At 59.1% G+C, this 26634-nt stretch overlaps 1 protein-coding gene across 2 annotated transcripts; it reads left to right on the top strand.

Annotated features, from left to right (window-relative positions):
- Positions 1 to 848: 848 nt before the first annotated feature.
- Positions 849 to 25793, top strand: PTDSS2 (phosphatidylserine synthase 2). 2 transcript variants are annotated; one of them, XM_072970698.1, is made up of 12 exons: positions 852 to 1191; positions 7922 to 8023; positions 13934 to 14016; positions 17767 to 17834; positions 22742 to 22876; positions 23209 to 23259; positions 23675 to 23788; positions 23945 to 24063; positions 24239 to 24353; positions 24423 to 24568; positions 24664 to 24849; positions 25027 to 25793. In XM_072970698.1, exons 1-12 carry the CDS (start codon positions 1034 to 1036, stop codon positions 25187 to 25189), a joined length of 1440 nt encoding a protein of 479 aa, XP_072826799.1. In that variant the 5' UTR covers positions 852 to 1033; the 3' UTR covers positions 25190 to 25793. The 2 variants fall into 2 exon arrangements, with proteins under 2 accessions (XP_072826798.1, XP_072826799.1); XM_072970697.1 differs by having other exon boundaries at positions 849 to 1191; positions 24239 to 24568.
- The last annotated feature ends 841 nt before the right edge of the window (positions 25794 to 26634 follow it).

The following is a 26634-nucleotide window of genomic DNA, read 5'->3' on the forward strand; positions in this document are numbered from 1 at the left end:
TGCAAAGAGAAAAAGAGTCCCCTATGCCTCTGCAGGAAGGCACCTCTACCTACAACCAATCAGGAAGAAGGAAATGCCTCTGCGCCCCAGGACAGCCCAGCCAATCCAGGCCTGCAGCGGCCCCGCCCACGGGGAGCCTCCGTACTCTGGGCTCCCGGCTCCTGCAGCTCCCCCTTCTCCCTGTAAAGGCAAGTTCCCTCCCTTGGTCTCTGGGTTCGCCTGTGGCCCAGCGCGGTTCGCAGGTCCAGAATTGCCGTTCCTCTGCTATTCCTGAGTGAGCCCGCCTTTGCTGGTGAAGTAACTGGCGGTTTTATTAGCACAGTTGACGACAGCCGTGTACAGCTCTGCGTGGACACGTTTTCGTTTCTCTGGTGAATATACCTAGGCGTGGACGTGCTGGGTCACACGGTGACTCCTTTTCAGTTGCTGCCGGACTGTTTTTCAGATGGCTCAGGGCTCAGTATTTCTGCCAGGGCCCTGTCTGTGTTAAGAACTTGAGTCAGTTTTGAAATTAGCGCGTGTACTCCTTTCTTAAGAACTACCCTCTGGCCACCAAGAGGACCCCATAGGCTAGAGTCCGGAGCCCCCAGTGGAGACTGGGGTGGGGGGACACGCCTGAGTCTGGCGGGTCAGGAAAGGGGGGGCGGGAGGGCCTGGGGCGGGGCTCGCGCAAGCCGCCCGGCTGGAGGAGGGTCTGGGCAGCCCTGCGCTGGGTGCTGAGAGACGCCGCGCCTCCCGCCCGCGCGCTGGTTACCTAGCAACCAGGCAGCATCCCTCCCAGCAAGCACCGCTTCGAACGCAAGCCACTGGAGACTACGAGTCCCCGCATGCCCCGCGGCCCGGCGCGCGGACTACAAGTCCCACAACGCGTCGCCTGTCCTCTCCTGGCCGCCCCCCGCCCCTGCGCTCCCGAGACCCTGCGGAGCGCGCGCGCGACCCCTTCCCGACGCTCCCCGCGCCGAGTGCGGCGCGGTCTCGCGGTGACTCGGGAGCGTGGGGGCGAGGCCCGGAGGAGCGGCTGGGCCGGGGCGCCATGCGGCGGGGCGAGCGCGGCGGCGCCGAGGGGCAGCGGCCGGGGTCCCCCGTGCCCGTGGGCAAGGCCTCGCTGGAGGAGCCGCCGGACGGCGCGCCCGCGGGCCGCCGCAGCAACGAGTCCGAGGTCTACGACGACGGCACCAACACCTTCTTCTGGTGAGGGACGCGGTTCGCTCCGCTGCCGGGATGAGGGGTGCCCGCGGGGCGCGGGGCGGCCCAGCGCCTCCTGTGCGCGCTGCCCCCGAGGGAGGGCTGGAGGCGAGGGGGACAGGGAACTCGACTCGCGGTCTGCAGAACCCTTTGGCAGTTTAACGTATACCCGAGGAGATACTTTTGCTTGGGAAAAGTGATCCTGAGGCTGCAGAATCCCGCCGGCGTAATCTTGTCTCTGCAAAGTGTTCGCCCCACCGAGAAGCCCGAGGGAGGAGTGAGCGCAAAAAGGGCAGCCAGTGAGACGACAGGCAGCCTCAAAGAGCAGATGGAAGGACCCAGCGAGACCCCAGGGGTGCAGCTCTTCTCTCAAGCTCCGCGTGCTTCCTCCCAGTTGGTGGGCGAAGACCCACCTTTAGCGGGATCCCCATTCTAACGGGGAGACTTCCGTCCTCTAACAGAGGGGATGGCCGGGGGACCCCGGGACCAGCCTCCTCCCTGCCCCAGCCCCTTTTCCTGGGAGGACTTTGCACAGAAGTCACCTCAGAAAGAGTTTTCCTGACCTCCCATCCAAAATTCACCCCTGCCCTCCGTGCGTTGCCTTGGAGAGTGCTTGTGCTGCGTGAGGTTATCTTCTGCTCCCCCAGCGCGTGGCGGGAACAGCTCACTGCGTGCCAGGAGCTCAGGGGGCGTTTGTGGAGTAAAGGTGCTTCTTCTCTTTAGTTGTCCTTGGCAGGCCAGCTCTTTGACCCCTGCACAGCTAAGTCCTAGACAAGCCTTGGGGTCAGGCTGTCCTCTAGTCGGCCTCCAGGGGCAGCCCCTCCCTGCCAGGGCCCCTGTTGGAAGACTTCATGATGTTGCTCTAGGCTGAGTTTGGCACTTTTGTGCTTGGAGGTCCAGGAACAGCCTGGGACCAACAGGTCCCAGGCGTGGCTCCTCCGCCTGATGGCTTGGTGACCTTGGGCTGCCCTTCGCCTGCCTGAGCTTCCCTTTCCTTGTTAGGGAGACAAACCCCATACACTAGAAAGCCTGCTTCGTGGGAGGAGGCCTGTGGCTGTTCTTTGCGGCTCAGTTCATGTCCGGCTGAAGTTGAGTTGTGTAGTGGGCTCCGGGGACAGGGGCAGAGTCAGTGTGGCTTTGGTCCCCAGGGAGCTCATGGGAGAGACAGATGGATGTGTGGTGTCTGGCAGGAATGCCACGCGGAAACAGCCCCGCAGAGTTGTGGGGCTGCCAGAGGAGGTGTGATCTGGAGGTGAGGAGAGCCTGAACGGTTCAGGGAGGCAGTACGGAGCCAGCGGTGTCCTGGTTGTGTCTGACCCAGGAGAGACGGGTTGGGCAGTCCTGTGTCTGCCTGGCTGTGGAGGGAGAGAGAGACAGGTGCCCTCCTCAGTGGGGGTGTGGCCCCAGAGCTGGTGGCCCTGCTGGACATCCTGTAAGTGGCTCAGGCCTGTCAGCTGCCCTGCCCCGCCCCCTCAGCCCGCAGCCCTGCTGGCGGCCACTGGAGGCAGGTCCTGGTGCGGCGGCCAGGCTTGCTTCGTTTCTTTCCCGTTTGGTGCAGGTTTCAGGGTGCTGGTTGCTGTTCTAAGGATACACAGAACTAAACGAGCTTAGATTCTGGCGCACACCTGGACCCCCGAGGGCACGGTGTGTCGTGGTGCTCACAGAATCCCGAGGGCACACCCCTCACCTGGGGCCGTGGAAAGCGTGTGCTGGTTTTTTAGAAGCACAGACAGGTGACGCTCGGGTCCCTGTAGCTGAGCTTACTGCAGGGAGGGCTGATGGGGGCCAGGAAGGCTTCTGAGGGCGACTGGACTGCCAGTTTCAGGTTCCTGCTCGGAGGTCTCCCGGGTAGGTGTCTCCGCCCTCTGCCCCCTGCCCCCCCCCCCCGCCCCTGGGTAGAGGTGGGCTGGTGTGTGGGGCTCTTGCCTGCCTGTGCAGGGGAAGGGGCGTTGCGTTTCCTCAAGGCAGGCAGGTAACCGGATGCCTGCCTGGCAGGGTCTAGCTGCTTACCTTCTTCTGAGTCTCTAGTCGTTGGCTTGCTGTGTTGGAATTTAAAAACTCTTATTTTGTGTTTTAGAGAATCTTAATAATGAATGTTCCACAAAATTAATATAAAGGCTAAAGTGTATGTATTTGTAGAAATGACTGTGTTCCAGAATTACTCAGAATATCTGTTGCCTGGTTGAAAACCTTCTTTTTAGGGTTTTCGTTTTCAAAGAAACTTGGGCTTCTTGGGGGCCAGTGACGGTGGTTGTGGTGGGCCACGGATGAGGACGTGGAGTTTCTTTGTCATTACCAGCCGCAGAGCGCGGAGTCCAAGGCTGGATTCCCCCAAACTGGGCCTGAGGGAGGGACCAGAGGACCATGGGGGCCCAAGATGGCGTGGACACTGCTCCTCTGCCTGTCGTGGTGTCGTCAGTGGGGACGTCAGGGGAAGCAGCCAAGACCACAGGCACAGGAGCTGTGGGAGGACATGGCACCTTGTGTGGTCCAACAGGCTTTCAGGACGCTCTTGGGGACTCGATGCCCCAGACAGGTGCTTCCAAACGTTGCCGCCTGTGGGCGGGAGGAAGGTTACCAGGAGCCAGGGACAGCATGGGTGGTGGTGACATTTTGGCAGTGCTCTTGTCCGCAGGTGTCCTCCAGCACGGAGCCTTCGCTGAGCACGCTTAGTGATTCACGGAGCTCTCCTGTCAGCAGCACATCTGCAGTAGCCAGGAGAATGTGTGGGGCGGATTTTAGGTGCCCCGGGTTCTGGAAGACGCCTTCCCCAGACATTGTGGCTTGGGCTTTGCCCGCTTCACCCACATCTGGGAAGCATGACTTGTCCGCTGATGCCTTTTTGGTTGTGCTGGTCTGAAGGCCAGGGGTCAGTGGCCCCAGTTGCCTCATGCAGGCCTGTGACAGGCCCCGGTCTTGACCTTTCCTAGACTAGTCTCACAGCCAGACCTGCTTGTCTTCACTGCGGGGCTCGCAGGCTGTTTTCCTGTGTACTCAGCATAATGGGCGTGCTCGTCTCTAGAGGGGCTGGTGGCCGGCCGGGTGTGTCCGCGGCCCCCCTCCCCGGCCCTGTCCAGAGACCCACCGCTGCCCCTCTCGTCCTGGGCCTGGATCCTGGGTTCTCTGTTAGCCACTCGGCCAGAGGGTGCGTCTGTCTTCCTGGGCTCCATGGCAGTGGAGGTGGAACGAGGCTGAGGCCAGGCCTGGCGCCTGGGAGGGGCCGGGAGTCTCCCTGCAGGTCTGAGGTCCCTCATGGCGGCTCTGGTGGTGTTGCTGGGTGGGCCCCTTGTGGCACAGTCTGTGTGCTGGTCGGTGTCTGAGATCCTTACACTTAACTGTCAGGGCCACTGTTTCATGCCTCGTCTCTGCTCCCGCTCTTCTGTCCCTCCTGCCTTGGTTTAGTTCTGCATTTCACCTGACTACGTTCCCGGTCACAGTGACCGTTCCCAAGCTCTCCCTGTCCAGGACTGCCGCTCTGCCATCAGGTCCGTGCGGCTCCCCCCTGCGCTGGCGGCCCCGTGGGACAGTGTCCATGAGAGTGGCTCCCCCTCTGCCAGGCCTTCCTTCCCGGCCGCCTGGCTTCCTGGTCTCATTTCCCTTCTGTCTGGAGGACTTCCTGCAGCAGCTCTTTTGGAGAGGGTCTGCTGGCCCTGGACTCTGCTTCCTCCTCCGTCCACAACTGTTTGGTTCATATGCGTTCCTGAAGGGTATTTTTGCTGCATGTGGGACCCTGGTTTAACGTTTCTCTCAGTGGAGGCCGCTGACCCGCGTGCTCCACCCACCCCTGGCAGGCATGTCTGGAGGCCTGGAGCTGGACGCCCCAGCTCTGAGCAGTGCTGCGCGGTCACGTTGGGCTGGCCTGGGTTCCACGTCCTGTCCCATCTGTCAGCTGGCCTGCTGTCTGTACCCTCTGGGCAGGTCCAGAATCCAGCCACTCCCAGCAGCCCCGCGGTGGGCCGGCCCCATCACCCGCACCCCTCCCCCCTTGCCGGGGCCCCTGGGGGCAGCCGCGCTCCGTTATCGGCCCTGCAGTGGCTCTCGCCCGGCTGAGGTCCCTCTGAGCCTCCTGCCACACTGCCCCCCGTTTCTGGGACTGGCTAGGCCCGCCCGCGCTGCTGGCCTGGCCCTGTCCCCATCCCCGGGCGTCCACCCTGGTGAGGCCCTCCTTAGTTCTACGCCCGCCCGCTCTGTTTTCCCCACATGCATCCTGTTCCTCTCACACCTCAGCTCAGGCAGGCAGGTTTGGGGTTTGTTGGCGTGTGCCAGGTACTCTGGACCACTTACTGTCTGTGGCACTTGGGACCTCTCACCCTGGGTCTTGTCACCTCACAGTGAGGGTTTGTGAGGTGATGCAGGTGTTCCCAGCGGGGCTCAGACCCCAGGCCCCCGCCGCTGAGCTGTGTGACCTGGACACTGCATTTACCAGCTGTGACCAACCTCGGGGCCAAGGTGATGAAGAGGCCCATGCATTGTCAGTGTCAACCTTGTGATCCGGATGCCCTTGGCCCCTCATGGGTTCTCAGTGACTCCCGTTCTCCCTGCTAACATCTGATGTCCCCTGCAGGGAGGAAAGGGTGGGCCGTGTCCTGGGCCCAGGAGCCAGCTGAGCTCGCCAGTTCCCTCTCTTTGTAGGCTTAGGCAGAGGATGAGTTTCTGGGTCACCGTGTCCAGGGCACCGTAGGAGTGAAAGTCTGAAATAGGACCTTATGAAGCAGTCTCTGTGTTGTAATTATTCCACAGGCCTTTCAGGCAGTGAAATGTTTACAGAGTTCAGCTGAGGTTTTCCTGAGGGTCCCTATGGCCTAGGACTCAAATGTGAATGTATTTATGTTGAATTGTACTAAAATAGTTAAAATAGAAGTTTTGTTCACTTCTAACAATTTTAAATGCCCAGTATTGTGAAATGTGGTAAAAGAATGCACTGTTTTCTTAGCTTGGGGCTAATTTATCTAAACATGGCTGCCTTTGTTTTTGTTTTCATAAAGAAAATAAAATTTAATTGAAGGGCAGGAAATAACACCTAAATGGGAGATGTTCCTTGTCTTGTGGATGGGGAACTCTTGGTATTATTCGCCTACCAATTCTTCCCGCACTAATTTATAAATTCAGTGCAATTCTAATTAGAATCCTAATAGAATCATTTGTGGCCACTGTCGGACTGATGCCAAAAGTTAAAGTGTGAATAAATATGCGAGAATGAAAAGGCTGGGGAAGTAAGAGGGTTGGGCTGCCGGATGTCAGGTCTTAGGTCTCAGGTCTGCAGCCCCACCCTTGCTTTTTAAAAAATATCACTTGAATTGGGGTAGGATTTTACTGGATGACACACACCCACCTGAGTCCACATCCCTTGAGTTACACACCATGTGCACTGCCAGGGGTGGGGGGAACGTCCCGCCGCTGGGAAGCTGCTGTTCCCTGGCCCCCTCTTGTGAGTCATCGCAGACGGCAGGTGTCTTTCAGGGCTGGCTCTGTGGGCGTGGCGTTCACTTCCACACACAGGTCTGAGTGGACACGTCCTCTTTTCCCTTGAGTAAACACTCTGGGCTGAGGCGGGGTGATGGGGAAGCCTGTGTGACTGTCAGAGCTGCGAGCTGCTCTAGCCCCTGTGTCTTGTGCAGCCCCCTCCCTCGTGACGCCGGAGTGCAGTTGCTCTGTGTCCCTGCCGGCGCTTGAGCCTTCCTGTGCTGCAAGTTTGCTTTCACTGTGGCTGGTGAGGCCGCACGTCTGTCTGTGTGCCATTGGCCATTTGTTTACCTTTTCCTCTGAAGTGTGTGTGCAGTCTTTTGTCCTTTTTTTTTTTTCGAGATTGTTAGTCTGTTGTTGGGTTGTAAGAGTTCTTTATGTTTCTGGATACAGAGGCCTTTGTCAGACACGTGTACTGTGAATGTCTTCTCCCAGTTTGTGGTTTGCTTTTTCATTTCTTTAGTGTATGTTTCATGGTGAGAGACAGGGAGCTAACGCCTGGTGGCAGGTCCTCTGCTCGGCTCGATGCTTCTGTGTGTTTGTTCGCTTGATCTTCGTGGTGTCCTTCAGGGGCTGGGGGCATCCTCAGCTAGAAATGGAGGGGTTACAGTGTCTCTCCAAAGACACACTCTTCTCCTTGGGTGTAGGAACTGGGCCTCTGCCTCCTTTGCAGGCAGCTGTTGAAATGCAGAGGGGCCCAGGCGAGTGTGTGACTCAGGCAGCGTGCAGGCTGGTACTTGGCACTTGTGGGCCCTGTTTCCAGGTGAGGCCCGCCCACTGGCTGCTGAGAGCCAGCCTCCTTCCTCCCACATCAGGGCTCTGAAGGCTAATACGGAGGGGGCCAGACAGAGGTGAGGAGGCTGCCTTCGCTCCAGCCACGCAGCCGTCTCTCAGCCAGGTCTCCTGGGTGTTCAGCAGCAGTCGGCCCGCCCGTCTTGCCCGTCTTGCTTGGGGCCTCAGAGCCCCTCTCTGCCTCCTGTCCTCCACTGTCCTTGCGGTCTCCCATATGTGCTCATTTCATGCACCAGAGGTCGGTTTCAGCCTGGCCTTACTCCGTGAAGAGAGCTGTGTTAACCTGCTGCCTGGTCTGTCTTACAAGAGATGCCAGCTCCAGGCACCTGGGGCGTGCTGGCGTGACAGACAGACTGGACAGGGTGACACAGCACACGCAGAGTGTGTAGCTCATGGTCAGTGGAGTCCCTCCCCTGGTGGCACGTCATGAGCGTGGGGTGGCGCTTTCCGGACTTGATGTGGCCGTGTGCTTGCCTTTCAGGCGGGCCCACACCCTGACGGTGCTTTTCATCCTCACCTGTGTGCTGGGCTATGTGACTCTGCTGGAGGAGACGCCGCGGGACACGGCCTACAACACCAAGAGGTACCGGGCTGCCGGAGGTTGGGTGGGGTCCTCACTCCCTCAGGCTGGCCAGGGGTCTGGAGACCAGCCTCCACTGCATGCCCGGAGCATCCTGCCCGTCCCTGGGGCCCCACCAGCACGTCTCCCATGTGATCTGCAGGTCGTGCTGCATTTGCACATGTGAGACCAGAATGTGCTGCGGCAGCTCCCCCGAAGGGGTTCAGGTCAGTTCCCACAGGGACCAGCTTCCCCACACGCCCAGCACTCAACACTCCAGGCACTGTGAGTGTCCTGCAGGTCAGCCCAGTCTGGACACGGTCCCCCAGACAGCGCCAGACCCCAGGGTTACGGCCGCAGTCCTGCAGGACAGCCCCACCCCCACCCCCACGACCCCAGTAGCAAGTCCCGGTTGCCCTGTGCTTCCGACTGGCTGGCTGTGAGTCGGTTTCCCACCACCCCCTCCTCCTTTCATTAATTTGTTAGAGCAGTTTACGGAACTCAGAGAATACGTTACTTACTTACTTTGAAAAGTTTATCCTGAAAACACGTAACTGAGGAACAGCCAGGTGGGAAGGACGTGTGGGACGAGATGTTGGGAAGGGCCTGGAGCACCGGCCCCGCCCCCCCACGCCCCAGGTCGGCCGCTTTCTAGAACCCACTCAGTTCACCAGCCCCATCCTTCTGGATTTTAGAGAGGTCCCTCGCATAGCAGGGTTGGTTAGAATCCGTGGCCGTTGGTGATTGGCCCAGTCTGTGCCCCGCCCCCAGAGGTCTGGGGTGGCACTGAGCTCTGACCCCCTAATCGTGTGGTTGGTTCTCCTGGCAGCCAGCTCCCATCCAGAGGACACCCTGAGAACCTCAGCACTCTGGAAATTCCAGTTCTGGCCAGAGAAACAGATGAAGCCCAAATACATACGTGTTATAAATCACTGTGTCGCAGAGACTGAGTTGGGTGTCTGGGATGTACGGGTTTTTGTGAGGCCGGGGAAGGTTCCCACCAGCTGGCACCATCCTTCCACACTCTGTCGATACAAGGCTCTTGGAAAATTTTAAACTGGCTTTGAGAGTCTGGTGGCCTATCTCGAGCTGCGCAGGAAGAGGGAAGTCTTTCTGTGTTATCTCCAGAAGCAGATGAGCTGATGGGGTGCACCCTTTGCCAGAATCCATGGGATTCTGGGGCCAGTCTCAGAGGTGCAGGAGGAAGATTTGCTGGTTTTAGTACTCGTTTCTGTGGGTTTTCTGCACTGGACGGATTTGCTGCTCCCTCTGGTTGCATGAGGCCCCCGTTGCTCTTCCAGTCCTGGGGCCCAGCCCCGCCTGCTCTGGTGGGGCAGGCGGAGGAGGCCAGGCATGGACAGAGGCCTGGAGGGGCCAGGAGACTGCTGGTCGGTCAGCCTCGGGTGGCGGGACTGGGCTTGCGCGCCGTCGTCCCCTGCCGGGCTTGAGGTGAGCGGCGTTTGGCACATCCTGCTGGACACCAGGGGGCTCCCACCAGGCTGTGGTGTGGGGTCTCCATGCTGCAGCGGGCGTGTCCAGGGGAGTCTGGGCTCAGGCCCCTGAGGGCTCCCAGTGGCTCACGTCCTGCCCTCACCCGTGAGGCGCAGGTATCCCGCCCGTGCTCCAGCTCCCAGCTCCACGCTCGGTGGGGCTTCCTCCTGCCATTGCCTCCGGCTCCCGTCGGCTTTGCTGGGTCTTCCTCATTATTCTCGTCTGCGGGTGAGTCGTGAAGCCTTGCTGCCCGGGGCCCTGCGCTGCGACCCAGGCCCAGGGGCTGCGGGCTCAGGCTGCCCTTGTTGAGGAGGAGGCTTATTGGACGTGTCCGGGGCCCACCTCCTCGTCCTGTACTGGCCTTCCTCCTGAGCCGTCCCTGCCCGAGAGAGGCCAGGATGGTGAGCCCAGAAGGGGCCACCCAGACAGCGACAGGGGCGCCTGGACCCTCTCCAGGGGTCCCCTGGGTGAGTTCGTTGAACGAGGGGCTGGAGGAAGGCAGGTGGCTAGGGATTTGAGGGCCCCCAGACACATTCTGCTCTAAAGTTCTGTGCTCTGTGGACACACGGCATCATAGTGCACGATCTCTGGAGCCCAAAGGGGCTGCCCTCCCTGCCCTGTGGTGCTGCTGGTGGTGCCTGGAATCCACCCAGCGCCTCCTGGGAGCCCCTACCCCACCCTCAACTCCTGAGGCTCTGCTACTGCCTGCAGGGACGTGCTCTTGTGAGCACTGGTGCATGGCTGTGTGTGTGCAGAGTCCTCCCCCATGCCAGCATGTCTGCCTGAGCTGCGACAGGCGCTCCAGGGGCAGCCCCCCACCCAGGCCCCCAGGGGCTTGGGGAGGCTGCCAGGCAGACTTATTTTTATTATGTCAGAGCTCTCGCTGGAAGGTTTTATACATATAAAACGCTTCCTAAAGATTGTACGTATTTTCAAAAATAATATTTATGTTGTTAAAAATTTAGGAAATTGGTTTTCTTTAAGCTTCCGATTTCAGCTTGTGTGTCATCATTCCTGTTACAGAACTCACAAGTTCTGTCACTTTGAGGGAGTGGGTTTTCTTCCAAGTCAGCTTATTGACATGTGATTTCATGTGGCATGTAGTGCCCACATCCGTCCTGCCGCCTCTGAGCGCTGCAGTCAGTCTGCCGCCACTCCGGGCACCCCCGCCGGCCACATGCGGCCCTTCCTGCCTGTCCTGCAGCCTTGCCCAGCACACAGCTCCTGTCTGCCACCTCCCACCCAGCACCCTGCTGCGCCCGCCAGTGGCTGTTCTGGCCTCCTGCTGAGGGCGGCCCCATTTGGACACACCGCCGTTTGTTGACCCATTTGTCTGTTGGTGACATTGGGGCGTTTGTATTAGTGTACATGTTACATATGTGAGTGTATGAATGAGTCTACACCTGTGAAGTGTGAATCAATTTTGCATGTGTACACCAGAGAGAGCACAGCTGGGGAAGAGCAGAGTCAGGGCTGACTGCCTGGTCAGGACGAGGCGCTGACTGCATTGGTCAGGATGGGGAGCCAGCACGAGGCGCTACAAGACAGTCGACAGGACAGGACAGAGCCTAGAAACGACTCACAGACGGGGCCAGGCGCCTGGGACGGAGAAGAGGCAGCTCAGTGGAGAAGGGAGAGTCTTTTCAGCAAGATGGGCCTGGAGTGACCAGAGGTCCACTTGGAAAGAGTCTAGACACAGACTTTACATGTTTCACAGTGATTGATTTGAAATGGATTATAGACTTAAATGAAAAATAGAAAACTGTAAAACTTCTTGAGGAAAACATGGGAGAAAGTCTGGTGACGTTGGTTTGGTGATGACTTTTTAGATAGAATACCAAAAGCAGGATCCATGGAAGAGAAAACAGACGCCCAGTACTCTGCGGGGTTGGGGGGTGTGCAGAGGGTATAACTGTAAATACCTCATTATCCTCCTCCGAACACCTTGGGCAAAATACCTTCATTAAAATTGAAAACTTCTGCTCTGCAAAACTTGTTGTTAAGACAATGAAAAGACAAGCCACAGGCTGGTAGTAAGGAAGTATTTGCCTAACACACATCTGAAGAAGTACTTGCACTGTGCAGCGACCTCCTAAAGCTCACGGTGGGGAAGCCAGCAGCGCAGGGCAAACTGGGCAGGCGATCTGCACGGACACCAGAGGTCACACACGAGGAGGCGCTCACATCACCTGGCAGGGAGGTGCCGTCTGCACCTCAGGAGCCCCGCGACGTGAACCCAGCAGCACCACGGGCTGGTGAGGTTGTGGAGCCACAGACGCTGCCCCATCACTGGTGGGGTGCACGTGGGGCTGCCGCTCCGGGAGACGGCTTGGAGTCTCTCGTGGAACCAGACACTCCCACCGTGTGGTCCAGCGGTTGTGCTCCTTGGTGTTTACCCAGAGCAGCTGAAACTTACCACACAGAAACCTGCACACAGGTGTTCATAGGAGCAACCAAGACGTCCCTCATGGGTGAGTGGGCAGACACACGAGGACACTTGTTCAATGGACTCACTAAGCAGTAAGGGGAATGAGCTGTCGAGCTGTGGAGACACGGATGAAGCTTAAATGCAGGTTGCTGAGTGAGAGAAGCTGTCTGAGAAGGGGCCGTGCTGTATGAGTCTAGCTCTGTGATGTGCTGGAAAAGGCACGCTGTGCGATGATGAAAAGATCAGTGGTTTCCAGGGCAGAGGGAGAATGAGTAGGTGGAGTGTGGGATTTTTTAGGGATTTTTTGAAACTGCTGTGTGTGATACTGTAATGGAGAATACATGCCCCTGTGTGTTTGTCAAAACTGTGGGACTTTAATGTATGCAGATTGAACCACGCTCCTTGGAGAAACGGCCGGTGCCAGGGCCGGGACAGGGGAGCCCAGGGTGGGCCTGGAGTGTCTCCTTGGCAGCCCCCACAGAGATGTGTGTCCCAGAGGTACAGAAGCTGAATAAAAGCAGCCGAAGCTGGAACAATTTGAGCAACAAAATCAACAGAGTAATCTCGAATGATAACCCAAAGTGTAACGTAGACGTCCATGAGGCCATGTTGATAGAAGAAACGGTCGAATGTGTGAGTCGGGGAGAAGACAAGTCTCCCACGCAGAGGATGTCCCCTCAGGCTGTGCAGAGGGCCTCCCTTCCGAGGGTGCGGTGTGTGGGGGGCCACCTCGACACCCACCCGAGCATCGAGAATCAGCGGTGGCGTGTCCCTGTGAGGGTGTGGCACGGGCGGCCCCTCACACCTGCGGTCTCCTGCTCAGCCAGTAGCTTGCAGCCTTAACTAGGGGCTTCACAGCCCTCTGCCCAGCCTCCCAGACCAGGGACCGTCTGAGGATCCGCGCAGCCCAGAGGAGCTGAAGGAGACATGATGACTGATTGCCGCGGAGGTCTGGAGTGGGGTCCTGGGGCAGAAAAGGGACATGAAGTAAAAACCGAGGAAATCCGGGAGCACTGCCGACTTCGGTGTATCAGCGTCAGTTCGCTAACTGACAGAGGTGCCCTCCTGACAGTAGAGGGGCTGGGCTTGGGGAGTGTGGGAAGCTCTGTACTGTCTTGGCAGCTTTTCTGTTCTAAAATTAAAAGGTTACTTTAATGTGTAATTTAGTCACTTTTCTTTAAAAGTCAGTCCTCCTGGACAACAAGTCTTCCCACGAAATCGTAGATGTTACAGTAGGATGTGCACCCGAGGTCAGGGTCGTGGGCTGACCCGGGAGGGACAGGCTGCTCAGCACCGCGTGGCATAGGCCTCTCCTTAGTTCCGCCCTTGTGGTGTCTCCATGTGTCACCCCCAGCTCTGAGGCCGTCTCGCAGTGGCCCCGACAGTGGCCTCACTGGACAGCTGCCCCTTTCATAGGGCGGGGGGTATCTAACAACCCTTTCAGTGGGTTCTGGGAAGGTGCCCGCCGTCCCCTAGGCAGCCCTGTGTGGACCTTCCACACCCACCCACCGCTGGCACCGAGCCCGGGGCGGGGCGCTAGTGAGAGCTGGCTCTGTGTGGCCAGCGCCCAGCCCGTCCCTTGCCATCACAGCAGCCCCGCAGGACCGGGTGCGGCGGCCCCAGTGGGACGCGCCATTGGGCCCCCAGCCCTACCACCCTTCCATCGTAGGGCTTCAGTGACGCTGAATCATCAAGTACGGGGTTTCAGGCGGGTTTTGTTGTGTGTTTGTTTTAATGTGAAGCACGTCTTGGTGGTGAGGCCCCTGATGGTGTGAGTAACTCCTGGCCCCCAGTGGAAGGGCCTTCTTCCGAGGGCACTGCTGCCTCTGGGTGGTTGGAGCTGGTCTGGGCTGCTGAGGCCCCCTGGCCTCCCTGCTTCCGTCCCCTCTGCCCAGGGGTCAGGGGCTGTCACCACAGTGGGCGTCCTGGGGGTCCCTCCCACCTCCTGCCTGGGAGGAACCGACAGGGGCTTGGTGCTTACGCACACTGAGGGGCTGTTTGTTCTTTATTTGCAGAGGTATTGTGGCCAGTATTTTGGTTTTCTTATGTTTTGGAGTCACACAAGCTAAAGACGGGCCATTTTCCAGACCTCATCCAGGTAACTCGCCAATTCCCTTTCCGTGTGTGCCCGCGTGGCAGTTCTGTTCTGAGGGTTGCTCTGTGTCTACTGCTGCGTGTGCGTGTCTTGGCCCCCTTTCCTGGCCCCCAGCCAGCCACGCAAGTGGCCGGTGAGGAGGGTGGGCGAGGGGCTTTCAGACCTGTCTCCAGGTCTCTTCCTGTGGCCGCTGGACCTCCTTGGGGCCCTCCTCTGTCCTCCCACTCTTTGCCCTGTCCTGGACCTGTCCTGGCCCTTCTGTCCCGTCTCTGCCCACTCCGCCTCAGTCAGGGCCATCCTCCTGTAGACGGAGATACCCCTGGGGCCGTCCAGTGGCATTGGGGTGGGCTCGAGCTGGTGGCTCTGCCGTCAGCTGTGAGGTGCCCACCCTGCTGTTGGGGGCTCCCCAGGTGGCGACTGCAGCAAGGTTTCTGTCTCTGCCCCCCACCCACCCTGAAGTTGTGGGGCCTTCTAACCATGCCGGGCGTCCCCTCAGAGCTGGAAGGCATGGCTCAGGCCCCCCAGCATGTCTGGGGTCCCAGCCTCACTGAGGGGTCGTCTCTGAGGGCAGGGGGTGGTCGGTCTCCTGAAGGGTCACAACTTAGTGATACGTTTCTTTTCTGTCTCAGTAAAGGTGTGTATTTATTGTAGAACATTTCGAAAATACAATTTTTAAATTTAAATAAAAAGCACTCACAATAACCACTGCTCAGTTTCAGTGTGTCTGTATATGTGTGTACGTACGCAGCTGTGAAAAATTGGCATCACACCATACGTGTGGTTTTATATCGTGCATTTTTCCCTTCAGGTTTAACATAAGCATTTTCTCATTCATTTTTTATGCAACAGCTGGAGTTTTGGTGGCTGCTTGTTTAGCCGTCGTTTGAATGTACAGCAACCTACTGAGCCAGTCCTGTGTCATTTTATGTGTAGAGTTTCCAGTTTTATTGTAATAAACCAGGCTGTAGTAGGTTTCCACACATAGACCTGTGTGTACATATGATCATTCATGTGACGAAAGTTCCAGGAGGGGAAGTGGCGGATTAAGGGTGTGAGTGTTTGGGCGCCTGATGGTTGCCCTCTGGAAAAGGTGTGTGCACCCAGCGGCCAGTATGCACTGGGGGCTCATGGAATTGAGCGAGGCGCCAGGGTGTTCTGAGCCGGGCGGGGGCTCGCCATCTGCTCTGTCCTGGTAGTGCCTGGTGGGGACCGGGGTGCTGGATGAAGCCTGTGTGGTCCGACTGCAGGGCCTGCTCTACCTGCTCAGTGGTCTAGGTGCATCCAGTCTTGATGTGGGGGGGGGGGTGCTCCTAGCCAGAGCAGTGGGAAAGTGAGGTGAAGTATAAGAACCACCAAAATCACAGTGAAAAGCCAGGTTTAAGTGCTGTCAGATCGAGCTGGAAGGAAGAGAGGGGCTGCTGGAAACGCACCCAGTGCTTGTCTGTGGTGACGCACTGTGCCGGGCGGAGCTGTGAGCAGGACTGGCAGGCAGGCCCGGGGGTGCCTCGGGGCTCCAGCTTCAAGTCTTCCTTGTCTGAAAGCTCTCACCAGGGCCCCTCTGGGCCTAGTGGGCAACAAGCCGGCTCCCCTTCGGCAGAGGGCAGTGTGGTGCTTTCTGGGTCTGTTTTCTGAGCTTTGCTCTTCAGTTGCTGTTTTTCTGCTGACGTTGATCAATTAATGAGGGAGCTCGTCCTGGAGCATCGTCTTTCGGATGTTTTGTCTCGGTAGCCTGGTGGTTGGCTAGAAACCCTCAGGGTCTCAAATCAGGTTACACTAGAAGTGGCTCTGGGATCAGTCCTGGGCTGCACGCTGAGGGGCCAGGGAGAAGGGCTTTCTGGCCCCAAAAGGAGGTGCTTTGGGGTCTCCGCCCACACCCTGCCCCGCAGGCCTGGGCCCTGGTAGCCACGAGGGAAGCTGACAAGAGGCCCCAGGTCTGCCTGTCTGGGGGCTGCTTTATTTGGAAGCTTGAATTGGCTATAGGTCCAGATGGGACTGGCCCATCTGTGGCTCCCTCTGAAAGCTGGAGTAAGTATGAATGTTTCCAGTGCTGCTAAGGTGGCCAGATTCGATGTTTAGGAGGAAAATAGGAGTGTTGGGTTGGGGAGGGGTTGGGCTCTGAGTCAGGAAACCAACTTCAGGAGTCTCGGGGGTGGTCCAGGGAGAGATGGCAGCTGTGGAGCAGAAACCCTGGCCGTGGGGCACCTAGGTGTTTGGGGTGGGGTGGGCGGGTCTGGGACCCTGGTGGCTCTGCAGGCCGAGTGTGATGGGGAGTCTGGGGGCCGTACGGGGAACGTCGGGCAGTGACGGTGCCACTGCAGATGCGAGACGTGTCTTCGTGGGAGGAGGCTGGCTGTCACCGCAGCTGAGCGGCCCCAAGTCACCTCCCTGCCACCCGCTGCCTGCTGCTGCAGCTCTTGAACCAGGGAGTTTTCTAGGCTTCTCCCATCCTTAAGGGCGCAAAGAATAAGTTTGTCACCTCAGCCGTGTGTCTCCAGTGTCTCAGAATGTTAGTCAGCTTCCCTGAAAACTGGCCACGTCAGTGAATCTCTGTGGCCGCTTCTCCCGGCAGGTAGGTCAGACACAGGCCTGAAGGCCCTGTGTGCCTTCCGTGAGCCGCTGCCCAGGGAGCCGCCTGGCGCCTCAGCTCACCCGCTGGAGCTGAGGCGCGAGGGCCCGGGGCGGACACGGGCGAATGCAGACTCCCTGGGGAGGCCATGGCCCAGCCTTGGGTCTCCAGCTTGTGGGCGGGCCCGGTTTGTTTCAAGATGAATGAGCTTTTGCAGGTAGGCTGGTGGGTTTCTAGTGGACGTAAGCCTAGGGCAATCAGATACCTTAGGCCTTTGTTAACAGGTTTATGAAGAGTCTTGGACGGTTCTAGACCTTCCCCTTCTCGTTCCCTCATCCCCCGGTGGGAAGTTGAGCCTTCTGTGTGAGAGCATGGAGAGCAGACGGTGAGCGAGAAGCCCTCGCTCGTAAGAGGAATTCTGAGGGACACCTCTTTCTGTCTCCAGCTTTGTTGGAATGTAGCTGGCACATACCGTGTAAGTTGAAGGTATACAGTATGACGATTTGATGCACATACATCGCAAAATTAATACTCCAGAGGGGTTAGTTGTCACCCCACGTAACCCTATCTGCTTCTGTGGTGAGAACGTGTACCATCTACTCTCTCAGCAGCCCTAAGGGTGAAGTGCAGCCCTGCTGGTCACCGGAGGGCAGGCTCTTAAGACTGCTGACTGAAGCTTATGACAGGTTCCCGAAACAGGTCGTTATGACCAAATTGGTTTTATCCCGGGAATTCGGGAATGGTTTAACACTAGAGAATTTGTTAATACCATTCGTCACATTAACACTGAGGGAAAAAGTAGATCCTCGTATAAACTTTCGTACTCATTTTTGATAGAAGCATAGTGCATTAGAATTGAAAGATTATCTTAACATGGTGGAAGGTGTCCACCAAAACCCTGCAGGCTGACTTCACAATGAAAGTCAACACAAGGCAGGAGCGCTTGCCGCCCCGCTCTGTCCTCTGAGCTGCAGGGAGACGAGCAGAGGTGGAGGCCCGGGGACGGGCACGCAGCTGGGGAGACTGCTCACCTCTGACCGAGGTCTGGCTTTGTGAAGTGTCTGCCGGGGGCCCGAGCGGGGCCTGGACTGGGGCCCGCGCGTGTCCAGGAGCCGCACAGGGGACGGGACAGCCAGGTGCCAGCAGGGCTGGCGCCCCTAATGCCTCTGTGTTCTGTGTCTTTGCAGCTTATTGGAGGTTCTGGCTCTGCGTTAGTGTGGTCTACGAGCTGTTCCTCATCTTTATACTCTTCCAGGTAAGCGGCTTTTCCGGGTTACGAACTGGGGAACGAGGTGAGTGAAGGGTGGCAGAGAAGGCTTTGCATGTCAGCCCCTCCCCGGCTCTGATGGGAGGCAGGGCTGCACCCTGTCCCGGTGGGCAGAGGTTGCGGAGGGAAGGTGGGAGCTGTCGCCTTTACCAGTCTCCTTGCAGCGGCAGGGGCCTCTGGGCCCGCTGTGCTGTGTGGGTCGGAGGGATGATGCGTTGGGATGCAGGCGCCTGGAGGGTAGTCTCTGCTTTGAGTTGCAGGTGCTTCATCTGAGCGCCAGGCCGCGCCCCGGGGGGAGCACCGCTGACCCCTGACACGGGCGCTCTGGGTGTTGGAGGTGGACCTGGGGCCCGTGGCTGCACAGTTTGTTTCTGGCTTTGTGGCTTCCCTCCCTCCTGCACACGTTCACAGGTGGTCAGGGTGAAGGGTGGAGACTCACTTCCTCAGTAGATAAACCGTGGATCAGGATTTGTTGCCACTAGTGTCCATTGAGTAATCCTCCTTGTTCTGGTTAACCCAGGGAACCACATTTGGTGGTGGTCTTCAGTCATCAGTCTCAGCTCTGCCGGTGACGGCGGGGCTGTGTATCGTCATAGAGACATGTGTACGGCGCTGTTCACACCTGCGCAGACGCCACAGCTGGGCGCGGAGCAGTCTTGTCACCCAGCCCCCCTCGGGCGCCCTGGGCAGCTGCATGGCCCCCGGCCCTCCCCCAGCAGCACAGCGTTGTCTCTTGGAGAGTCTCCTGTGGATGGAACTGTGCGGAATTCATCCAGGCTGCGTGCCGCCAACACCCGCTCCTTGTTCTTGCGAGGGGTCCCTGGCAGGTGTGCTGCCATCGTTCCCGGTGTCGGGGACACCGTGTTGTGTCGAGTTTGGGCAGATATGAGTGGGGCTGCTCCGAGCCCTCCTGTACAGGCTTTTGTGTGAACCTGAGCGTTTATTTCTTGAGGGCAAACACACATTAGGTGTGTTTCGCTTTCCGGGTCGCTGCGGGCTGCTCCCCGGGGCGGCGGTGTCCCTGCCGTCGCCAGGATGCTTTGCTTTAGCGAGTGTCTTGTCACGGATGTAAGTGTGCTTCCAGAGTGGCCAGTGGTGCTGGCCGGCCAGTGCTTCACGAGCCGTGACACGTCCTTTTTGGGGAAGTATTCGTCTTTTGCCCTTCTTAATAATCGGGTGGTTTGTTTTTGTAATGTCTGGTTATGGCAACTTTTTACATAGTTCTGATGCCAGGTCCTTTATTGATGGGTGGTTTTCTCCAGGCCTGTCGCTGGTCCCTCATTCCTTACCAGTGGCGTTTGTTGTGTCTTTTCTTTTTGTGCTTTGATGTCATGTCTAAGATTTCTTCGACACGAGGTTAAGATTTTTTCTTGTATTCTAAAACCCACATGGTCTTCTATTTTGCATGAGATTGCCCATTCTTTGAGATATTTTACATTGAGATTGTCCACTGAGTTTTTTTACATTTTGTCTTGAAGTAATTACAGATTCACAAGAAGTTGTGAAAAGTTGTATGGGTATGTCTCATGTTCCTTCACCTAGTTCCCCAGTATTTTGCATAAATACAGGACAGTATCAAACCAGGAAAGTGGTTTTGGAGCCATCCACAGAGCTTGTCCGTCCAGTTTTACACACATGCATACATACACACGTCTGTATGTAGAAGTGCTTAATTTTTATAGTTTTATTCCAGTGTGTTTAATTAAAAATTTTTAAAATTGTAGTAAAAAAACATAACATACAATTTATAATATTAACCATCCTTAAGCGCACAGCTCAGTGGCATGAAGCACAGCCGCACTATTGTGTGACCAGCACACCATCATCTCCAGAACTTGTCCCTCTCCCCAAACTGACGCTCTGTCCCCATTAAACACGCGCTCCCCTCCCCGTCCCCAGCCCCGCCCGCCCCTCTCTATGGATCTGACTCCCCCGGGGACCCCATGTGAGTGGAGTCGCACAGGACCTGTCCTTCCATATCTGGTTCATTCCACTCGGCACCACGTCCCCAAGGCCCATCGTGCTGTAGCTGGGTCGGAATGCCCTTCCTTCTTACGGCTGAGTAGTGGTCCATCGTGTGGATGGACCACGTTGTGTGTCCACTCACTGTGCTGTGTGGACACTTGGGCCCCCTCCACCTCTTGGCTGCTGTGAGGAGCCCCACGTGGACGTGGGCAAAAGGATCTGCCCGAGTCCCTGCCCTCCATCTCTGTGAGGACACACCCCGACATGGCAGCGCCGAGTGAGTCCGTGCTCAGCCTTCAGAGCAGCTGCCACACTGTCCGCCACGGCGGCTGTGCTCATTCCACATCCCCACCAGCAGCGCCCAAGATTCCAGTTTCTCCATGGTCTGGCCAACACTTTTTATTTTACCTTTTTTTCTCTATCTGTTTTTTTTTGGTGTGACGTGGTAAATGGTATCTCGTGTGGTTTGACTTGTGTTTCCCTGATGCCTGGTGATGCTCAGCATATTTCATGTGCCCGTTGGACATTTGTATGTCTTCTTTGTAGACCAGCTTTTGTTCTGATTGATTTCTCATGGTCCGTATTTTGTTCCTTTATTTAAAATAAACTTTATGTAAAGCAAATCATAGAACTGTGAAGTTAGTGCAGAGTTCCCATCAGCCCTGCACCCAGCTCTCCTGTGGCAAACGTGGGCTGCGGTCCATCACCCCCTTCTTACCTGAGCCCCCCACGCCCCTGCGGGACGTTCTCCATGTGCGGCTCCTTCACCTCCTGTGGTTTTCAGAGTCTACCTTTTGCGCTTCCTCTGTTGAGTTTATTCCTGAGGGTTTCACTCTTTTTGATGCTGTCATAAGTGAAATGTCGTCATTTCGTGCTGGTCTGCTCATTTCCGGCATCTAGAAGTGCAGCTTGTTCTGTCTGTGGACCTGTGTCCTGCAGCCTGTCTGCGCCCGCCGGTCCATTCCAACAGCTCTGCTGTCTGGCGGGCCTGACCGTTCCCTGCGCAGGCTCACGTCTGCAGCAAGGAGATTCCTGCCTCTCCCTTCCCAGCCTGGGTGTCTGTCTGTCCTTCTCTGGCCTCCCTGCCCAGCGGCAGCCTCACCACCCCTCGTCTTGGTGGGGCGCCCTGCCCTCCCCAGGCCGCTTGTCCTGGGAGGAGGGCGCCCTTTTCCTCGTTGGTTGAGTGTATTTATCTTGGGAGGTGTTGGAGTTCGTCCAGTGCTGCTTCTGTGTCCAGTGAGATGTGTGGGTTCTCCCTTTGTTGAGATGACATACTGCGTTGATTCATTTTCTTCTTTTGAGCCAGCTTAGCATTCCTGGGATAAATCCCACTTGGGCATGGTGTATGGCCCTTTTTATATAGTGCTGGATTCAGTTTCCTAGTATTCTGTTGAGGATTTTTGCGTCTGTACTTGCAAGACACACTGTGGTTTGCCTGTAATGTCTGGCTTTTTGGTTTTGGAATCAAGGTTGCTGGGGGTTTGTCCGGTGTTTCTCTCATGATCTGACACAGGATTCTGACTTGGTGCCAACCCCGCCCCCTGGCTGAGGGGTGTCCGTCGCGTCCCCCTCCACGCCGCGCCCTCGGGAGGGAGGTCCCGCTGCACATCTTGAGGGGGGAGCTTCTGCTTGGGAGACTTGTTTCTTCTCCCCGACCCACGTTTTCCGTCACGTCTTGTACCAGCACGGCCTCACGGACGTCCGTGTTGCACTCTGGGTTATAATTCAGTACTCGGTTGATTTTGTTGCTCAAGTTGCTTTGGCCACTGGGAGATTTCACACACCACGTCGTCGTGGGTTCTTGGTGTTTTGTCTTGTGTTTCTGAGCACCTGCTCTCTGGGGAGTCCCTGCCCCAGCCCTGGACTCGGCCGTTCCTCCAAGGAGCCTGGTTCCTTTGTTGGAGGATGGTCTCGGGAACCAGGCCCTGGGCCCTTTTGGCCAACAGCAGGGAGACGTGTGGGTCCTGACGGGTGTGTCTGCAGATGTTTTAGAAACAGCCGGTTCAGGGGGCCCCTGCTGCCCAAGCTGCCGGCTGCTAGCCACCGGCCTCCCGCCTCCCTCTCCAGGGAGCCACATCACACGGGGGCCCGAGGCATCAGCCGGCCTCACTGGCCTTTGCTGGAGTGGAGGGTCATGGTCTGGAACTCTGACTTCCTTGGGTCATGAGCCTTCAGATGCCCCAATGTAGAGACTTTTTATGCTTGACCAGCTGTTCACCTCCCTGGGGGTTGAGCATCCAGGGGTCTGACCCTGCAGACCCGGCCTCCAGAGCCGAGTCCAAGAGGCCATCCCTCTGACTCGGGAATGTGGCGCTGTTGTCAGCCCCTCAGATCCAGTGTCACCCGGGTCATGTGGGGTGATGTCAGTTGCTCGTGGGTCACCTCCGTGGTGTGACAGTTGCAGGTCTGAGTGCCATCTGCCCACACACACCCTGGAGGACTTTGTTGGCCCAGCCTGAGCCTCCTCCCCGCTGCACCCCTCAGCTGGTGCTTGGGCAGGATCCTGGGGACGGGGCCCTGATGACGGGGGCCCAGAGGGAGGAGTGGGCGCGGCTGCTCAGAGGGGCTCCTCTTCCGCCGGGTGCAGCCCCAAAGCCCACTTCATGCCAAGCCCAGAGGAGCACTCAGCTAACGCTGGCGTCTGGGGAAGGCTGTCCGGCCATCATGTGAAGAAGTGTGTCCCAGGAAGGCCACTGCTCTGTGGGGTCTGGGCCCTGAAGGGTCTTGGGGAAGAGAGGTGGGGAGACTGGTGATCTGAGCCCCCGACGGGATGTGCTCCTGTAACCCTCCTTGGCAGGGTCCCGTGGGGATGTCACCTCGGACCGGGGAAGCCCCTGATCTGCCAGGCCCAAGGCTAGGGGTGGTGCTGAGACTGGGTGCTGTCCGCACACCACAACCCTCGGCCCCTAACACGGGTGCTGGCCTTGCAGACTGTCCAGGACGGCCGCCAGTTTCTGAAGTATGTTGACCCCAGGCTGGGGGTCCCACTGCCAGAGAGGGACTATGGGGGCAACTGCCTCATCTATGACCCAGACAATAAGACCGACCCCTTCCACAATGTCTGGGTGAGTGTCCAGAGGGGTCACTGGGCATCAGGAGGTCCGGAAACCGAGTCGTCTGTGGATTGGATGGGGTGGGGCAGCATGAGCCCCAGCAGGTGCTGACCCCTCCTTCCTGACCTGGGGCTCTCCTCGGCTCAGCGCCCTCCTGGAGCGGTGTGAGGACCAAGGGTGGGGACGCCCTCCCAGCTGTGGCGGGGTTACGTCCCAGCTCACGACTAGGGCCCAAGCACCAGGATGGGGGCCAAGCATGTGGGGTGGGGGGACCATGAATGGGATGGGGGGACCCTGAATGGGATGGGGGGCTGAGCACCAGGCCTATGTCCTTCCCCTCACAGGACAAGCTGGACGGCTTTGTGCCTGCACACTTTATTGGCTGGTACCTGAAGGTAGGCACCTCCTCATTGTGCAGAACACCTGGTTTCGGGTCAGTCATGGAGGACAGGTGGGCTGTCTAGAGGGTCTGTAAGACCACCTGGGCTCAGGGTCCTTACTGGGCCGAGCATCCTGGGCATGCCACGGTGGCTACTGAAGAGCAAAGCAGAGGGACAGCCGGGAGGCCTCTGGCCCCCATTCCTGCCAGCCCCCAGCGGCTGAGCCTGAGGGCCGACCTCACATGCCCTCAGCTTGGGGACGCGAGTAGACACACCTGAGAGCTGCCTGAAGGCCTTACATCGGGGTGCTTGGGGACTGGTGCGCCTTTGCTGATGCCTCAGCTGAGGGTGCTGCGGGCTGGGTAGGAAGGAGGCCTGGGAGGGCTGTAAGTGGGGGCCCGTTGCGTGCTGACGCACGGCTGGCCCGCAGACCCTGATGATCCGGGACTGGTGGATGTGCACGATCGTGAGCGTGGTGTTTGAGTTCCTGGAATACAGCCTGGAGCACCAGCTGCCCAACTTCAGCGAGTGCTGGTGGGACCATGTAGGTGCCGGCTGCCCGCCTGCCCACTGAGCCCCGTGTCCCTGACCCGGGCCCGCCACACCATCGCTGGGGGAGGCACATGGCGCAGGCTCCCCGTGGACCGGGCCGGACGGAGTTGGGTCTGTGGCACCCACCTCCCCCGGCTCCTGCCCCCAGTGGATCATGGACGTGCTCGTCTGCAACGGGCTGGGCATCTACTGCGGCATGAAGACCCTCGAGTGGCTGTCCCTGAAGACGTACAAGTGGCAGGGCCTCTGGAACATCCCAACCTACAAGTACGTCCCAAGAGCCACCCTGCCCCTCGGGGCCTCGGCGTCCCTGCCGGCCCTTCTCGGGACCACCCCGCCCTGGCCGCCCTCCCTGGGGGAAGTGGTCCAGGAAGAGACCTGGGGGCGGGGGGGGGGGGCGGGGCGGTGGCAGTGCCGCCCCAGGTGACAGCCCTGGTTCTAGGGGCAAGATGAAGAGGATCGCCTTCCAGTTCACGCCCTACAGCTGGGTGCGCTTCGAGTGGAAGCCCGCGTCCAGTCTACGCCGCTGGCTGGCCGTGTGCGGCATCGTCCTGGTGGTAAGGCTGACGGCCTCCCGCGCGCGGCCCCCGGGCACCGGGCTCACCCCCACCCTCCTCTGCCCCCAGTTTTTGTTGGCAGAACTGAACACGTTCTACCTGAAGTTCGTGCTGTGGCTGCCCCCCGAGCACTGCCTGGTCCTCCTGCGGCTGGTCTTCTTCGTCAACGTGGGCGGCGTGGCCATGCGGGAGATCTACGACTTCATGGACGACCCGTGAGGGCCGCGGGGGCCGGGGAGGCACGGGAGGAGCCGTGCTGCCGCTCGGGCCGAGCTGGCCTGCACGGCCTCAGCCGACGCCTCCCCCGCAGGAAGCCCCACAAGAAGCTGGGCCAGCAGGCCTGGCTGGTGGCGGCCATCACGGTCACGGAGCTGCTCATCGTGGTCAAGTACGACCCGCAGACGCTCACGCTGTCCCTGCCCTTCTACATCTCCCAGTGCTGGACGCTCGGCTCCGTGCTCGCCCTCACCTGGACCGTCTGGCGCTTCTTCCTGCGGTGAGCCCGCACGCCACGGCCCTGCGCCTCCGGGCCTCTTCCTGGTCGGGTCCGAGGTGCCAGGCCCTGCACGGCTCTGCCCTGCCCGCGCTGGCACCCGCGGGGGGCGCGTCCACGGGGCAGTGGCAGGGACCTCCAGGGCCCAGCTGGTGGTGACGCGGCCCCCGCTGCCACCAGGGACATCACCCTGAGGTACAAGGAGACCCGGCGGCAGAAGCAGCGGAGCAGGGCCGACGGCAGTGTGGACGGCGGTGTGGACGGGCACGGGCACCCGCCTGGGCCGGACGACTCCTTGGGGCCCGAGGAGGCCGCGAGGGAGGGGGTGCCGGCTCCAAATTGAGAACGGACGCTGCGCCTCAGCCGCGTGGAGCCCGGGCCCGCCGCCCTCCATCTGCTGGGATTCCCGCTGGGCCTCAGCCCTCAAGGTTTTCTTTTCCTTTTCTCCCACATGCACAGTGGGGCCAGGCGTGTGTGTGTGTTCGCGGGGGTGTGCGTGCGGGCGTGTGGGCGTGCGTGCGTGCTCCTGGCTCCTGAGGCTCTGGGGCTCGCCCTGGGCCACGGCCTCCCCTCTCTGCGCAGTCACCCCGCCGGCCTCGTCCGCACTGAGCCTTGGCACCCACTGAGCGGCTCGGCCCGAGCGGCAGCTTCGCGGTGCCCCCTTGGCTCCCTGGACCCTGGCTGCGCCCTGCGGGCCCCACGACTCCCCTGGCAGCCCGTGCAAAGGATGATCACCCGGGAGCGCCCTGCGGCCGCTGAGAAAGGGCAGATCCTTCCCTTGGGGGCTTTCACCTGACCTTCCGACCTGGAGGGTGTGCGGCCGGGGCTGGGGGTGGGGTCGGATACTCCAAGGCCAGGCAGCCTGGCGGGTCGTGGGGTCTCCGTGCCCCCAGAGTTGAGCTCATCCCCACGAGCAAACAGAACAAATAAAAGCCACAGTGAAGGTCTGTCGCTCTGCGTCTCCTCGCTGCCCTCTTCCTGTCGCTGCCAAGCCCTGCAAGGTGCCCAGGACCCTGGCTTCCACACACCCCCACTGGAAGGAAGCAGGTGGCCTCTTGCTAACCCGCTGCCCTCACCTCTGCCGTAGCCTGTGCCACCACGGACACCGTCCCCACCCCAGGTGCCCCGCTGTCTCTTGGCTTCTCAGCCTCTGGCTTCCGTGAGCTGACCTCGCTTTGGGGGTGTGTGGCGGGGGTCTCAGTGTGCCCCACCCAGAGGCCCGCCTGCTGCTGTCCCTGCGTCAGCTTTGCTCTGGGCTGACCCACTGCAGGGACACCAGGTGTCCTGTCCGCCCAGCTAGCTCCGCCCGAGGTTCAAGTCACTGGGTTTGTGGTCACTCTGGGTCACAGCCTGCCTCCCTCCCTGTGGGGTGGAGACCCCCGCTGGCTTCTGGGCGAGATGCACGCAGGCCCACGTTGTGCGTCTCCTGCCCAGACCCGAGGGCAGCTGCTTCCTTCCAGTGGGGGTGTTTAGAAGCCAGGGTCCTGGGCACCACGAAGGACTTTTGCAGCGACAGAAGTTACTGCCCAAGGACCAGACCCTTTGAAAGCCACCCAGCGTCTGCTGCTCGATTGTGCTGGTCAGGGCAGGTCACCCCTATGCTGCCCACCTGTGGCACGGTGAGGCCAGCTAGACGGAGGACCCTGCCCTCCCGTCCACGGGGCTCTGGCCTCCACCAGGAACGCGTTCTGGAGCCGGCCACTGACAGGTGCAGCCGCGAGCCGGGAGCTGGGAGCAGCTCCCAGGCGGGTTTCCGGCCCACATGCCAGGCGCCCAGGTGAGCTGCTG

This window comes from Vicugna pacos, chromosome 10 (assembly GCF_048564905.1).
Source record: "Vicugna pacos chromosome 10, VicPac4, whole genome shotgun sequence".
Classification (NCBI taxonomy): domain Eukaryota; kingdom Metazoa; phylum Chordata; class Mammalia; order Artiodactyla; family Camelidae; genus Vicugna; species Vicugna pacos.

Bases quoted from the DNA above. Each gene is read 5' to 3' on its own strand.
- PTDSS2 (XM_072970697.1), top strand. From the start codon at position 1,034: ATGCGGCGGGGCGAGCGCGGCGGCGCCGAGGGGCAGCGGCCGGGGTCC. The intron at 8,024-13,933 runs GTACCGGGCTGC...CTTTATTTGCAG, and splicing joins ACGGCCTACAACACCAAGAG to AGGTATTGTGGCCAGTATTT. The intron at 17,835-22,741 runs GTAAGCGGCTTT...CTGGCCTTGCAG, and splicing joins TCATCTTTATACTCTTCCAG to ACTGTCCAGGACGGCCGCCA.